This window comes from Colobus angolensis, unplaced genomic scaffold (assembly GCF_000951035.1).
Source record: "Colobus angolensis palliatus isolate OR3802 unplaced genomic scaffold, Cang.pa_1.0 Scaffold318, whole genome shotgun sequence".
NCBI classification, from domain to species: domain Eukaryota; kingdom Metazoa; phylum Chordata; class Mammalia; order Primates; family Cercopithecidae; genus Colobus; species Colobus angolensis.
Window position 1 is genome coordinate 999,925 of NW_012116466.1, and position 15,204 is coordinate 1,015,128.

Genomic DNA, 15,204 nt, shown 5'->3' on the forward strand with positions numbered 1-15,204 from the left:
GCCTGTAGTCCCAGCTACTCGGGAGGCTGAGGCAGGAGAATGGCCTAAACCCGGGAGGCGGAGCTTGCAGTGAGCTGAGATCCGGCCACTGCACTCCAGCCCCAGGTGACAGAGCCAGACTCCATCTCAAAAAAAAAGAAAATTGAAAACAACTTCATCCTGCTTCTGAGACCCTCTTAACCCGTGACCCCCTAGCCCATGAGTAAATTAATTCGTATATTAAAATGTACTCCCCTTCCTGAAAAAGGATCTTTAAAACAGGTAGCTTCCGCTCAAACTTCATAAATAACAATATACGGTTTCTTGGAACTGTATTTTTCTCAGCCGATGGTAACTGGATGGGTCTGTGGAAGGGTATATGACCTGGGTTTGGCAGGTGGAAGAGGGCAGAAGATAAACCCCTCCTCCTGCAGCCCCGTATTCTTGGCCAGGTGTAAACCAGGAGAGAGTTTACCTCGGGCAGTATCCTGTTTTCCACTCAATGAGGGCCAATGAAGAATGCCTAATTCCGTAAGATGCTTTTGTTAAAACCGGAATGTTGCTGCCCTCAGTGGTTCTGCTGTCGGGACGGTACTGGCCTGAGCCATAGGTGCTTCAGCAGGACAACCAGCTCACCTAAGGGCTTCCCAGTCTGGATTTCAATGGGTCAGTGCTGAGTCTGGGCTAAAAGATTGTTTTTTCCAATGATGTTTGTCTTTCCCAAGCTCAGTGGGGCTAACTGTTTCACTGGCCTGTGTCAATCCGATGTAACTTTCTTGGCCACCTCTCTCCTGTCGCCTCTGACCAAGGTGACACTACATGGTTTCGGCCTGACCTTGGTGCACCATGGCAGTGACTCTGGGTGATGAAAGACATTCGCTACGAACCTGCTTCCAGAGTCCGTCAGAAAACAGGATGCAACTTGCCTAAAATGCAGAGAGGAGGATGCTTTTAAGTAAAAGGAGGAGGAGGGTTCACTGCCAGCTCTGAAGGGTGGAAAAGAGATGATTCATCCGGATTGTGGAGAGGGTGGAATCTTGTTTAGGAGCGGGTTAGTTGTGGCAGGCAGGGTGTAACTATGAATCAGTGAAGATAGTTCACATCCTGGGATGAAAAGAAGGCCACAGGCTCACGGCAGGTTATCCATGGGCCTGTCCACATCCACTTGCAGTAAGGAGTGTGGGACTCCCCCAGGCTTCAGCACTGAACTGCAGTGCAGTGACGTCGCTTAGTCGGCCAGTAACTGGGGGAGTTGAATTTTCTGTCCCTTTTAAATAATGTGTCTTTTAAGAAACACTTTGAAATTAAAACCACAGCCCACAATTATAATGCACTGTTGCAGCACTTGTCAAAACAGATATGCTTACTGAGCGGTCAGTGCCAGCCTGACAGTGAGGCCACCAAGCCATCCACAAAACCTACATGAAAGTCTATGCTCACAGTGGCTTTCCTCCATGAAGAAGGGATTCCTAACTTCTTCCTCTCCTGTAGAAGGAAGCAAGGTGCTTTGTAAAATTTTAACTCGGGGTGCCTCAAATGTAAACTTAACCACTGGTAACAACAGTTTCACTGCTACATGCCAAGTCTGTGAAAATTAATTCAAGACGTTAAGGAAAGTGGCTCAGCAGAGAGACTAGATAGAAGAGCTATAAGTTACATCTTATCCTCACAGTTCTCCTGTACTTGGCCTCTCAGCCTTTGAGCAAGGTTGACCCAAGCTAGTATCAGCCCCACTGGTACAGCCAAAACTTGAGACTGCAAATCAATGCAGCTGCTGAACGCTGAGTAACTTGTGCAGAGTCAGGAGGACCCAAGGAAGCTCTGCAGAGGATGCAGGGGTCTGGTCAGAACCCATGAGTGCCTTTCAGCTAACAAGTACTTTGTGACACTCCCTGACACAGCAAATTTTTATGATGTGTTTAAAGACTGGGCGAATTACTCAGGTGAACAAGCTCCTGTTTATCAGAGAATGCCTAAAAACATGTTCGAGAGGGTTTGGGAACTCTACATTCAATCCTATGACAAACTAAGTTGGTTCTGTCTTCACCTGTTTTGGTGAGGTTGCATAAGAGTTGGTGTTTGCCCAGGAAGAGATTTAAGCATGCTTGCTTACCTGGACCCGGAGAAGTCTCCCTGTTCTGTCCTAACTAGTGATGCCTGTGTTGTGTGCATTCGTCTTTTCCAGAGCAAACCGCCCGGAGTAGAAGATGGATTGGGGCACGCTGCAGACGATCCTGGGGGGCGTGAACAAACACTCCACCAGCATCGGAAAGATCTGGCTCACCGTCCTCTTCATTTTTCGCATTATGATCCTCGTTGTGGCTGCAAAGGAGGTGTGGGGAGATGAGCAGGCCGACTTTGTCTGCAACACCCTGCAGCCCGGCTGCAAGAACGTGTGCTACGATCACTACTTCCCCATCTCCCACATCCGGCTGTGGGCCCTGCAGCTGATCTTTGTGTCCACGCCGGCGCTCCTGGTGGCCATGCACGTGGCCTACCGGAGACATGAGAAGAAGAGGAAGTTCATCAAGGGGGAGATAAAGAGTGAATTTAAGGACATCGAGGAGATCAAAACCCAGAAGGTCCGCATCGAAGGCTCCCTGTGGTGGACCTACACAAGCAGCATCTTCTTCCGGGTCGTCTTCGAGGCCGCCTTCATGTACGTCTTCTACGTCATGTACGATGGCTTCTCCATGCAGCGGCTGGTGAAGTGCAACGCCTGGCCTTGTCCCAACACTGTCGACTGCTTTGTGTCGCGGCCCACGGAGAAGACTGTCTTCACGGTGTTCATGATTGCGGTGTCTGGAATTTGCATCCTGCTGAATGTCACTGAATTGTGTTATTTGCTAATTAGATATTGTTCTGGGAAGTCAAAAAAGCCAGTGTAATGCATTTCCCAGTTGTTAGATTAAAAAATAGACAGCATGAGAGGGATGAGGCAACCTGTGCTCAGCTGTCAATGCCCAGTCGCCAGCATTTCCCAGCACAAAGATTCTGATCTTAAACGCAACCATTTGAAACCCCCGCAGGCCTCACGTGAAACTCCAGATGGCACAATGGAGCTCTGCTCTCCTAAAGCCTCAAAACAAAGGCCTAATTCTATGCCTGTCTTAATTTTCACTTAAGTTAGTTCCACTGAGACCCCGGACCGCTAGGGGTTATTGGTGTAAGGTACTTTCATATTTTAAACAGAGGATATCGGCATTTGTTTTTCTTTCTCTGAGGACAAGAGAGAAAGGCCAGGCTCCACAGAGGACACAGAGAAGGTTTGGGTGTCCTCATGGGGTTCCTTTTGCCAGTTTCCCCCACATTAAAGGTGAACATTGGTTCTTTTATTTGCTTTGGAAGTTTTTTTGGTTTTTTTTTTTGGTTTTTTGTTTTTTTTTTTTTGAGACAGAGTCTCGCTCTGTCACCGGGGCTGGAGTGCAGTGGCCGGATCTCAGCTCACTGCAAGCTCCGCCTCCCGGGTTCACGCCATTCTCCTGCCTCAGCCTCCTGAGTAGCTGGGACTACAGGCGCCCGCCACCTCGCCCGGCTAGATTTTTGTATTTTTTAGTAGAGACGGGGTTTCACAGTGTTAGTTTAGCCAGGATGGTCTCGATCTCCTGACCTCGTGATCTGCCCGTCTCGGCCTCCCAAAGTGCTGGGATTACAGGCTTGAGCCACCGCGCCCGGCTGCTTTGGAAGTTTTAATCTCTAACAGTGGACAAAGTTACCAGTGCCTTAAACTCTGTTACACTTTTTGTAAGTGAAAACTTTTTAGTATGATAGATTATTTTGATGTAAAGATGTTCTGGATACCATTATTTGTTCCCCCTGTTTCAGAGACTCAGATTGTGATATGTAAATGGTATGTCATTATCTACTATGATTTAATTTGAAATATGGCCTTTTGGTTATGAATACTTCGCAGTGCAGCTGAGAGGCTGTCTGTTGCATTCACTGTGGTCGTAGCACCTAACAACATTGCAGCCTCAATCGAGTGAGACAGACTAGAAGTTCTTAGTGATGGCTTATGATAGCAAATGGCCTCATGTCAAATATTTAGATGTAATTTTGTGTAAGAAACACAGACTGGATGTACCACCAACTACTACTTGTAATGACAGACCTGTCCAACACATCTCCCTTTTCCATGACTGTGGTGAATGGCAGCCAGCATCAGAAGGAACGCTGATTTAAAAGGGTCGCTTGGGAATTTTATTGACACAGTACCATTTAATGGGGAGGACAAAATGGGGCAGGGGAGGGAGGAGTTTCTGTTGTTAAACAGATTTGGAAAGACTGGACTCTAAACTCTGTTGATTAAAGATGAGCTGTGTCTACTTGAAAAGTTTGTTTGCTTACCCCTTCAGCCTCCGATTTTTTAAGTGAAAATATAACTAGTAACGTGAAAAAAATAGAAGCTAAGGTTTAGATAAATATTGAGCAGATTTATAGGAAGATTGAACCTGAATATTGCCATTATGCTTGACATGGTTTCCAAAAAATGGTACTCCACATACTTCAGTGAGGGTAAGTATTTTCCTGTTGTCAAGAATAGCATTGTAAAAGCATTTTGTAATAATAAAGAATAGCTTTAATGATATGCTTGTAACTAAAATAATTTTGTAATGTATCAAATACATTTAAAACATTAAAATATAATCTCTATAATAATTTAAAATCTAATACAGTTTTAATAGAACAGCAAATTTTAATTTCATCTATCACTATTTTTATATAAGTACATTAATGTTTTATATTTCATCACACAAATGGGTAAGTTGCCAGGGTGTCTGCCCCCATTCTGCCTCAGTTACGGAAAAGCTTCTGTCACCAGAAAGATTGGAGGGGAAGGAAGGGAGGCAGATGATTTCTACCCAACCCTATGCCCACCGCTACTGGGTTTTTGAGGCATATCAGTCTACGGAAAATGTGGCATGTGGACTGAAAACATACCTTGGGGAACGTTGAGTTGGGTGGATGTGACCCATTTAGCTCCTGGATGAATCGCAAAAGTAGACCTTCAAAATGTCACTCATAGCACGACCTCAGCTCACTGCAACCTCTGCCCCCCAAGCTCAAGTGACCCTCCCACCCTAGCGTCCCAAGTAGCTGGGACCACAGGAGTGTGCCACCACGCTCCACTAATTTTTTCATTTTTTGTAGAAACAAGGTCTCACTATATTGCCCAGTCTTGTCTCGAACTCCTGGACTCAAGGGATCCCCCTGCCTCAGCCTCCCAAAGTGGAAGGATTACAGACGTGGGCCACCGCACCTGGCCTGAAACTACTTTTTATTCTTCAGTGCCCACTTCCATGGGAAATAAGCCTGCCAGGTCAGCCTGTCCCCATGGGAGTGACTGTCTGCTGCCCCCACCGGCTTGCCCGGCCCTCATGAGCCTCTCCCAGAGACCCCACCAACGGTTCTGTTCTTTCGTGGTACTAGCTTTCCATCCAAGGATTTCAAAGCATTTCCCACACCAATAATTAGAAGTATTTTCATAGAGGACCATACACTTTTAAAATGGATTTCAAAGAACAAAAACCAATCAACTATCACCCAGGTAACAGAAAATGGGAAATGGTTTCTACCTGACTTCCAAAATGCTCTGCACATAGACTGTGAAAATAGGACTTTTTAAGCAGGCTGCAGAGGCTTTTACACCTATAATCCCAACACTTTGGGAGGCTGATACAAGAGGATCACTTGAGCCCAGGAGTTCAAAACCAGCCTGGGCAATGTAGGGAGACATTGTTTCTACAAAAAATAAAAATGTTAGCCAGGCAGGTGTGATGACATGCGCCTGGAGTCTCAGCTACTAGGAGGCTGCGGTGGGAAGATTGTTTGAACCTAGCAGGTCCATGCTGCAGTGAGCTGTGCTGTGCCACTGCACTCCAGCCTAGGCGACAGCAAGATCCTGTCTCAAACAACAACAACATCAAAAAACACAGAACTTTTAAAATAAGTACATTCACTCCTACACGCTATGTAGATTATTACTCTCAAGCTATTAAAAGACCAAGCCAAAATAATTACGGGCTGCTCTCGACCACTGGTAGGAATGGACAGAGAGGTCTGGTCACATTCCTGGAAATTAGAGCTTGAGCTCTGAAAATGATCATCCTGACTCTATCTCAAAGCATCAGTCTGCACTTTGTAGCGAGCAAGAAAAAGCCTGTGGAAGCGGCCTCCCTCCAGCTGAGCCCCCGGCGTGGACAAGCTCTGCTTTTTATGAGCAGCAGGTACAGCCTCGCTGCTCCCTCCGCCTGCGTGAGATTCACGAACAGACTGGGAAACGTGGTCTCAAACAACCTTCCAGGAGGGGCACCCATCAAAAGACAGTCACAGCTGGGTGAGCAGGTCAGGCCCACTTGGGAGGCCCTAAGGAGTATGCTGCAGGGGTGGGGCCTGAGCCACCCCCTCGGGTTGGTCTCTGACAACTAGAGAGCATCTGAGAGGTGGGTAAACGCTCACTCACTCACCCTGGCCTCAGTGTCCTCATCTTAAAACGGGTTTCCTGAATCTTTCCCAAGTTCGTGGAAATGAAATAAGATAATGTATGCAAACGTTCTCCACATAGTAGAGCACTAACTAACATGTGACTGTCATCTGTTTTCCACTAGACAGATCCCAAGCTGGAAGGGTGACGGAAGGTATTTCAGATACAAGTGACTCAAGCAAAGCTTGATAAACTGGGGGCTGGAAAAAATGCGCATTTACACAAAGCCTGGAGTAACTGCAGCACGGGCAGACGAGTCTAGCCACATAAGCCGGGAGAGGAATGGCTGGGGGCAAATATAACAGCAAAAAAGGATAAGGTGGTGACAGCTATGCGACTCTGCAGTTAAAGAAAGGTCAACAGAGTAACGAAGAAGACCATTGACTCATCCGGTCAGGGTCTCTGCACTTTCCATACATCTCACCAAACGCTTTTCCCGTGTTACCTCATTTGCACCTCACAGCAGCACTCGGAAGTCTTTTCCCGCTGAGGGCAGCAGGAAGGCGCTGCTCAGAGAGGTAACAGATCATGCGCAGAGGCCAACAGCGGCTGGTCTTACCACACAGAGCATGTGGACTGCACTTCTACAGTTCTCCAGGGCATTTGATCCCTGAAGCCAGTAACAAGCACAGCAGGAACACCCCAACTGCCCCAGTGTTCACAGGATCCAGGGGCAACCCCAACTTGGTGAGACGCTGTTCCATTTCTGCACATGGCTAACGATTCGTTTTCCCGGGCAATATTCACTGAGTGCCACAAACTGTTAGGGGCTGGGGCCATAGCTGGGAACAAAACCAAACCTCAGGCTTCATATTGAAGGAGGCCGACTCTCAACAGATCCCTGTAGGTGGTACCTGCTGCAGGTAATTTAAATGGAGGAAAATAAGACATCATGAGGGAAACGGGAAATTGCAATGTAACTAACATGGGGTGGTCAGGGAGGGCCTCTGCTAAGAGATCCGGAGGACACAGGGCAGCAAACACACGGGTCTCTTAGGGAAGCATCCCAGTGAGAGGGAAAGGCCAGGATGCCAGACAGTCAGGGTGAGAAAGGGGGAGATGGGGCCAAGGAGGGCGTGGCTGGGACAGACACACAGGCCGCTGTGAGGATTCATGGTTTTAAGATGGAATTCTAGCATCTGAGCTCCAGCATTTGTTCTGCCCTCTGGTGGACCCCAAGTCAGTCTATTTTCCACTTGAGAAAGCTTCAAATAGCTGAGAACAACAGGTCCCAGTTCCGACTTTATCCTCCTGCTCCACAGCCCCACATTCCTACACACATTCAGCATTAAGCAACGACTGCATACCGCCCTACTAGATACAGGCTGCCTTCAGCTTCCCTAAGAAAACACATGCTCTGACAGTCAAGCAGCAGTAACTGTGCTGGGAGCCTCCATCAGGCAGGAACAATATTCCAGTCCACAGTGTCCTCCTAGAAGGCAGATGGCCCCCTGTCCTCAGTGCAGCCCCCAACATGGCTGAGCCATGGGGCCACTGTTCTGGACACCACATTACTGCTCAAGTGACTTAGCTTTTTAACAGCCCTATCACTTTTGCTCATTTCAAAATGAAAAGGCAACCAATGTGATTTTTGTAATTATAGAGTATATAAATACATTTTCACTTACATAATACAGGAGTATACAAAATCAAAAGTGAAAGTCTCATTTCACTCCCATGCTTGGAAGCTTCAGTGTTGACATCTGAATTACATCCTTCCAGTCTTTTCCCCTGTGAAATTGAATATATTAATACTTACATACGTAGACACACAACACATACATGACCATGTTGGTTTGCATTTCTTACATCATTTTTTCTATGATAGTTTCCCATTTAGTAATATGTCTTAGAAATCCTTCCAGGTCTGGCCAGGTGTGGTGATTCACGCCTGTAATCCCAGCATTTTGGGGGGCCGAGGCGGGTGGATCACTTGAGGTCAGGGGTTCGAGACCAGCCTGGCCAACATGGGGAAACCCTTTCTCCACTAAAAAAAAAACAAAAGTGAGCTAGGCATGGTGGCCCATGCCTGTGGTCCCAGCTACTTGGAAGACTGAGGCAGGAGAATCTCTCGAATCCAGGAGGTGGAGGTTGCAGTGAGCCAAGACCGCACCACTGCACTCCAGCCTGAGCAACAGAAGGAGACTCCATTTCCAAAAAAAAAAAAACCCACAAACAAAAACAAAAAGGAAATCCTTTCATATCAGCATGTATAGATATTTGTTCTTTTAACAATGTGCAATGTCCCATCGAATGTTACTGAACCATCTCCTTGTTAAGAGATAGTAGCATTGTCTCCCATTTTTCACAAAGTCTACCCTTCCTGCCCCTATTTTTCTAACCTAAATTCAGGGCTTTGCATTTTCCCTGTTACATTTCATCTTGCTGGTTTGGGGTCATCCTTCCGGTGCATCCAGATCTTTTTGAAGCCTGTCTTCAGTTTATTAGCAATTCATTCCAAGTTTATGTCATCTGTCAGTTTAATGAGCGTGCTTTCTCTATGGTCATTTAAGCCAATAAAAATGTTGAATAAAGAATGCCACCAACAATTTCCTGCTAGCTTAACATCAGTTCATTTACCAACATGATTCAAGTTTGGAGTTTTAAGGATAGATGTACTTGGCCACATCTCATTCACAAGTTTCCATTTCATAGTAGAGATATTTATGGAAGGCTGCCAAGTGTTTTTGCAAAAATATCTAAGTATATCCACCATTTGATTAGCCATTTCAAAAACACATTTATGGAGATCTTCATTTGGGCAGAGCATTATTCCAGGCCTCTGAAGAACCAAAGATGATTTTGAAAGGGGGTCACAGTGCAGACAGCAGGTGTGTTTGTAAGTGGTTACTTCACAAAACAGGATGTGGCAAGCTGGACCTGATAGACACATCAAAGCCTCTGAACAGAGTTCAGGGCATGAAATTGTTTCTTTTGGGGGGTCTTCAGGAGCGATTTCATGAAAGCTAAATCATGAAAGATAGCAGGCTTTTGCCAGGAAGAAAAAAAAAACCAGACTAGTGATTACTTTGGCGTTTTCGGTGTCTTTGAGAAGCGAAATAACTTACCAAGGACTCTTTTTGCCACTTGGTGTTCTAATCGGTTGATGGGTCACTCAGAAGCCCTTTCTGCAAACTAGAACCTGCAGGTTTGTGCAAAGCCTCTCTCTGCTGCCATCTGCTGTCTTACAAGAGGTCACTGCGAGAGGTTGAATCCGCCAGTGCCTTGGGGATCCCCACTGCAGGGCAGGGGCGCTAGCCTGTGTTCATAACCACCTGAACGGCCACATGGACCCCTCCACAAAAGTGTCACTGTTTCCATTGCTCTGGAGTTTGTATTCCCAATGTGTAGTCTTTGTTAGGGCACTCATCAAAAGTTAAAAACAAAAATTCACACAAGCATACACTACTTTCTTTGTTTCTTTTTTTTTTTTTTTGAGACGGAGTCTCGCTCTGTCTCCCAGACTGGAGTGCAGGGGCGCGATCTCGGCTCACTGCAAGCTTCGCCTCCCGGGTTTACCCCATTCTCCTGCCTCAGCCTCCCGAGTAGCTGGGACCACAGATGCCGCCACCACACCTGGCTAATTTTTTGTATTTTTTAAGTAGAGACAGAGTTTCACCATGGTCTCGATCTCCTGACCTCGTGATCCGCCCGCCTCGGCCTCCCAAAGTGCTGGGATTACAGGTGTGAGCCACCGCGCCCGGCCAGGCATACACTACTTTCATTCATAAACAACACAATAACCAAACTGAGAACAATATCAGCAAACTTCTGTAATCTCATGGTTGTAGTTAGTAGCTTTTTACAGGTCCTTATTTAAGTTTTTTTCACATTTCTCTAACTATTCTGTCCCTTGGATTTTGAAATTTTGCTATCCAGGACTATAAATGCTATGAGGTCGGATTATTTCTTGACACTCATCCACGAGAGGAAAATCTCTTATTTAGAAAAATGTTTAAATCAACATCTGATAGAAACATGGAAGCTCTCTAAAGATTCAGCATCATTTTATTTTACTTCTTTTGTATTCTTACGAAGGGAAATCACCAACATATTTCACTGAAAATTTTCAGGTTTTTTAAAATTAATTGTGACATCTACTTTTCTTTTTTTTTTTTTTTTTTTTTGAGGCGGAGTCTCGCTCTGTCACCCAGGCTGGAGTGCAGTGGCCAGATCTCAGCTCACTGCAAGCTCCGCCTCCTGGGTTTACCCCATTTTCCTGCCTCAGCCTCCCGAGTAGCTGGGACTACAGGAGCCCGTCACCTCGCCCGGCTAGTTTTTGTTTGTATTTTTAGTAGAGACGGGGTTTCACCGTGTTAGCCAGGATGGTCTCAATCTCCTGACCTCGTGATCCGCCCGTCTTGGCCTCCCAAAGTGCTGGGATTACAGGCTTGAGCCACCGCGCCCGGCCGACATCTACTTTTCAAAAATAAGAAGTAGGTTTGGGAAATTTTAAATCACAATAAATCAGGAAAGCATGATTTTTTTCACATTTGCCCTGCCTTTTCCAAAGGAGAGTGATCTCAATCTGAACAGATATTTGTACATCCATGTTCATTGCAGCTGCATTCACAACAGCCAAGAGGTGAAAGCTACCCAAGTGACCATCAGCGAATGGATAGAGAAGCAGAATGTAGTCTATCCATGCAATGGAATGTTATTCAGCCTTAAAAAGGAAGGAATTCCTGACACAGGCTACAAGATGGATGAACCTTGAGGACATCATGCTAAGTTAAATAAGCCAGACACAAAAGAACAAATATGTGCAATTCCACTTATATGAGATACTCACAGCAAGCAAATTCATAGAGGCAGAGAGTGGAGTGGTTGCCAGGGGCTGGGAGGAGAGGGGATTGGGAGTTGTTTAATGAGTACAGCATTTCTATTTGGGAATTTGGGAAAGTTCTGGAGACGCATGGTGGTAATGATTGCACAGCAGTGTGAATGTACTTAATGCCACTGAACTGTACACCTAAAAATAGTTAAGATGGTAAATTTTATGTTACGTGTGTGTGTACATGTGCATTTACTAAAATTTTCAATGAAAAAAGTGAAAAAAGATCTTTTTAACACAAGAGACAATGGGTGGGCTGCATTGAAAGACATTGATTGTCATCATAAGCATGTTAAGATGTGTTCTGAACTCAGACACACATCAAACCCTGTTATCGTCTCTGTCCTATTTTATTAGCACTATAATGCGCTGAAATAAACTCCTCAGCTCATATGCACATGAACCATAAGCATTAGACTAAGAGGACAGGTCTGAGCACACAGCTGGGTGTAAAAAACAATTTCTTGCCCTTCCTTGTAAAAAACAATCACATTCAAGTCTGGTCAAGTTATTTAGGGAAGAAGGACCAGAAAATTATTCTGCCTCAAATTCAAATGGCATGCTAGAACTGACCTTTCCTAATCTCAAAAAAATTCATAGTACTCTCTGTAGCCCATACTAGGTAGAATATTATGCATAAAAATTATTCTCCAGAAAAAAATTAGCTGGGTGTGATGGAACACACTGTAGTCCCAGCTACTCAGGAGGCTGAGGTGGGAGGATCGCCTGAGCCGGGGGAGGTCAAGGCCGCAGTGAGTGGTGATCGCACCACTGCACGCCAGCGTGGGAGACAGAGTCACACTCCGTCTCAAGAAAAAAAAAAAAGTATCCTCAGGAATCGTGATAAAAGGAGGAGGCACCCGTATCAAGCTTTGAAAACCTCGTATTTCTCTAAATCTAAATCTCTGTGTGGTTAAGCCCCTTGGCAACTTATTTCCCAAAGCTGGTATGAATTATAATTCCTTTAGTAATCTTGTCTAGGAGTTTTCACCCCTATTCCAAACAGAAGCAGAAGTTTTAATAATACTCATCATCTATTTCCAGAAGCACACAAGAACTTGGAAGAATTTGTTCTCCCCAGCTAGCAAACTTCTAGTTGTATAAATGGTAGGAAAAATTCAAAGTCACAAAGAGATAATATTTTCATAGGATTTCCATCCTCCAGAGTCTTTGACAACCTTTGGGTTCCCAAAAACATACACCAGGGCTCTAGGAAGTAGCAACAAAATCAGTCCTTATGGAAAACAGGAAATCAGTCCTTATGGGAAACACTTTGTTACTCTTATTGTTTTAAAGATTTATTCTTGGCTTACTCTGCTCATTCTGAATGAGAAAATAGCTATGTTTATGGGCCTGGGAGAGTGAAGCTGTGGTCACAAAGGAGAAGGAAAGGCTAGAAATTACAAATGTCCAGCACTTTGACTCTATGTATTAGTTATGTGTGTTCAGAATTTTGTAAAATGACTTAATTTTGTTCATCCAGAGAATAGCAGAGGAAAGGCAAGGTTTATGAGAAAACTCAGGTGGATTCAAGGATGGCCTAACTGAAAGAACACCACGTAATTCCAGACTCACGAACTCGGTCCAGCGAGGCTCCAGGGGAGTTATAAAGTCCTCTAAAACTCGGTTCTGGGCTCTGAGATCTTCCAGGAGAGGACAGCAAAGGAAGGCAGGCTAGCTCACATTGACAAGAGTGAGCGAAGGGCACACTCTGAAGGGGAGAGAAGTCTCGCTTACAGGGAGTGGAGCAGGGAAGGCCCCTAAGCAGAAAGAGAGAGAACAGAGTTTGCTTGCTGGACAATGGGAAGCCCTGGAATGTTTCGAGGCTGAAAATCCACACAGTCAGAGCCGGGCTCCAGAAACATAAGCCTGAGGCAGTGCGGTAGCATGTGGCCAAATAAATTTGGTGGCCAAAATGGAAAAATGCATATTAAATATCTTAATAATAATCATGGGCTTTGTAGCTGCCAATGCCCCCAGGATCCCCTGCCACCAGCCATGGTCAACTCTGCCATGTTTTATGACATTGCTGAGCCTTAAACCACATCTCTTTTGAGCTAGTTGCAGACAAAGTTCCAAAGATAGCAGGAAACATTCATGCTATGAGCATTGGAGAGAAAGGATTTGGTTATAAGGGCTCCTACTTTCACAGAATTATTCCAGGGCTTACATGCCAGGGTGGCGACTTCACACGCCATCATGACACTGGCGGCAAGTCCGTCTATGGGCAGAAATTTGATGATGAGAACTTCATCCTGAAGCATTCAGGTCCTGGCATCTTGTGCATGGCAAATGCTGGACCAGACACAAATGGTTCCCAGGTTTTCATCTGCGCTGCCAAAACTGAGTGGTGGGCCGGCAGGCAGGTGGTCTTCGCAAGGTGCAAAGAGGCATGATTATCATGGAAGCCATGGAGCGTTTTGGGTCCAGGAAGTGTAAGGCCAGCAAGAAGATCACCACTGCCAAATGTGACAACTCTAATAAATTTCACTTGTGTTTCTCTTAACTACCACAGCATTCCTTCTGTAGCTCAGGAGAGCACACCTCCACCCATTTGTTCATAATATCCTATAATTTTCATGCTCTTGCTGCAGTTTTTGGAACTTCATATGTTTTCTATTCTCCTCCACTTCTAGCCAGATTGCAGAGTTAAGTTTATGATTATGAAATAAAAACTAAATACCAAAAACTCATGACTTGTCAATAGGTAAGTTATAAAGGGTGAGAGAGAGAGAGGAAAGACTCCAAGATGACTACATTTTTACATGTGTGCAGTGGGAAATAAAAACAAGTATGTCCCCAGGCCAGGCATCATGGCTCATGGCCTGTAATCTCAGCACTTTGGGAGGCTGAGGTGGGAGAATCACTTGAGCCTAGGAATTTGAGACCAGCCTGGGCAATACAGCGAAACTCCAACTCTACAAAAATGGGTCCAGAAATCAGCCAGACATGATGTCTCATGCCTGTAGCCCCAGCTATTCAGGAGGCTGAGGTGGGAGGATCAACCTGAGCCGAGGGAGATTGAGATTGAGGATGCGGTGAGCCGTGATTGCGCCACTGCACTCCAGCCTGCCAGCCTGGATGGCAGAGTGAAACCCTCAGAAAAAAAAAAAAAAAAAAAAAGCCCCAGGGCAACGCATCTGTGTCATGAGGGGAGACGATAGTCTGATTTAAAACATGTTGAGTAGGAGCCACTTGTAACATGGGAGAAGCAAGCAGGGTAGAAAGGCTCGTCTAAAACTCATGCCAAATGCAGGCTAGAAATATTCGTGTGGACTAGGTCCTTGCATCCCTGATGGCTGAGGTCACCAGAGGAGGCAAAGCTCTCCAGGGAAGGGGCAGGGGGACAGCCGGCTTGGAAGACGGTCCAGGGTGCCAGGGCCGAGGAGCAGGGAGGGCCTCGAAGGAGCAGAGAGGAGGATGAGCCCAGGAGGAGTCGGGGAAAGGCAGATGGGTTTGCCCAGATGCAGACCCGGGCAGAACTGCACGCCTGCGTGCCAGTAACTTGGTGGAGGATGCGGTGAACCCCGGCAGGGCGCAGGGACCATCCGGGCGAGGGAGGTCGCGGATAAGGGGGCCTCATTAAGCCAGCTACAGTGGACGACAGCGGCTCCATCCTGCAGGGAAGCCCGCGGGAGGCCTCCTGTGCCAGGGGTCACTCACGTGCCCATCCTAGATGGGGCGCAGGGCGCGGCCGTGTCGTCTGGCCCGGGCTGGCGGGGCCCACCGGGCTCAAAGGCGCAGCCCCACGGCAGGGCCTTGGGGTGTTTCGGGCAGAGCTGGGCAGCTTCTGCCGGGAAAGGGATGAAACCAAAGGTGCAGCTGAGGAGGAGGCAGCGCTGCCCTGTCAGGACCTGGGGCCACGGGTCCGGGAGGCGCCGCAGAATCGGGGCGCGGGTGAGGGGGC

The 15,204-nt window shown here is 46.4% G+C and overlaps 2 protein-coding genes across 2 annotated transcripts in view; both read left to right on the forward strand.

Moving 5' to 3' along the window:
- The first annotated feature begins 1,562 nt into the window (after positions 1-1,562).
- GJB2 (gap junction protein, beta 2, 26kDa) lies at positions 1,563-3,326 on the forward strand. Its single transcript, XM_011951343.1, has one exon. The coding sequence runs from the start codon at positions 2,187-2,189 to the stop codon at positions 2,865-2,867; it is 681 nt and encodes a 226-aa protein (XP_011806733.1). The 5' UTR covers positions 1,563-2,186; the 3' UTR covers positions 2,868-3,326.
- Positions 3,327-4,445: 1,119 nt separating this feature from the next.
- LOC105518371 (peptidyl-prolyl cis-trans isomerase B-like) overlaps positions 4,446-15,204 on the forward strand; it is a 14,309-nt gene continuing 3,550 nt past the window's right edge. The window contains 4 exon segments of the mRNA XM_011951346.1: positions 4,446-4,494; positions 13,332-13,670; positions 13,673-13,765; positions 14,985-15,194. Coding sequence (XP_011806736.1) covers positions 4,446-4,494; positions 13,332-13,670; positions 13,673-13,765; positions 14,985-15,194 — 691 coding nt within the window.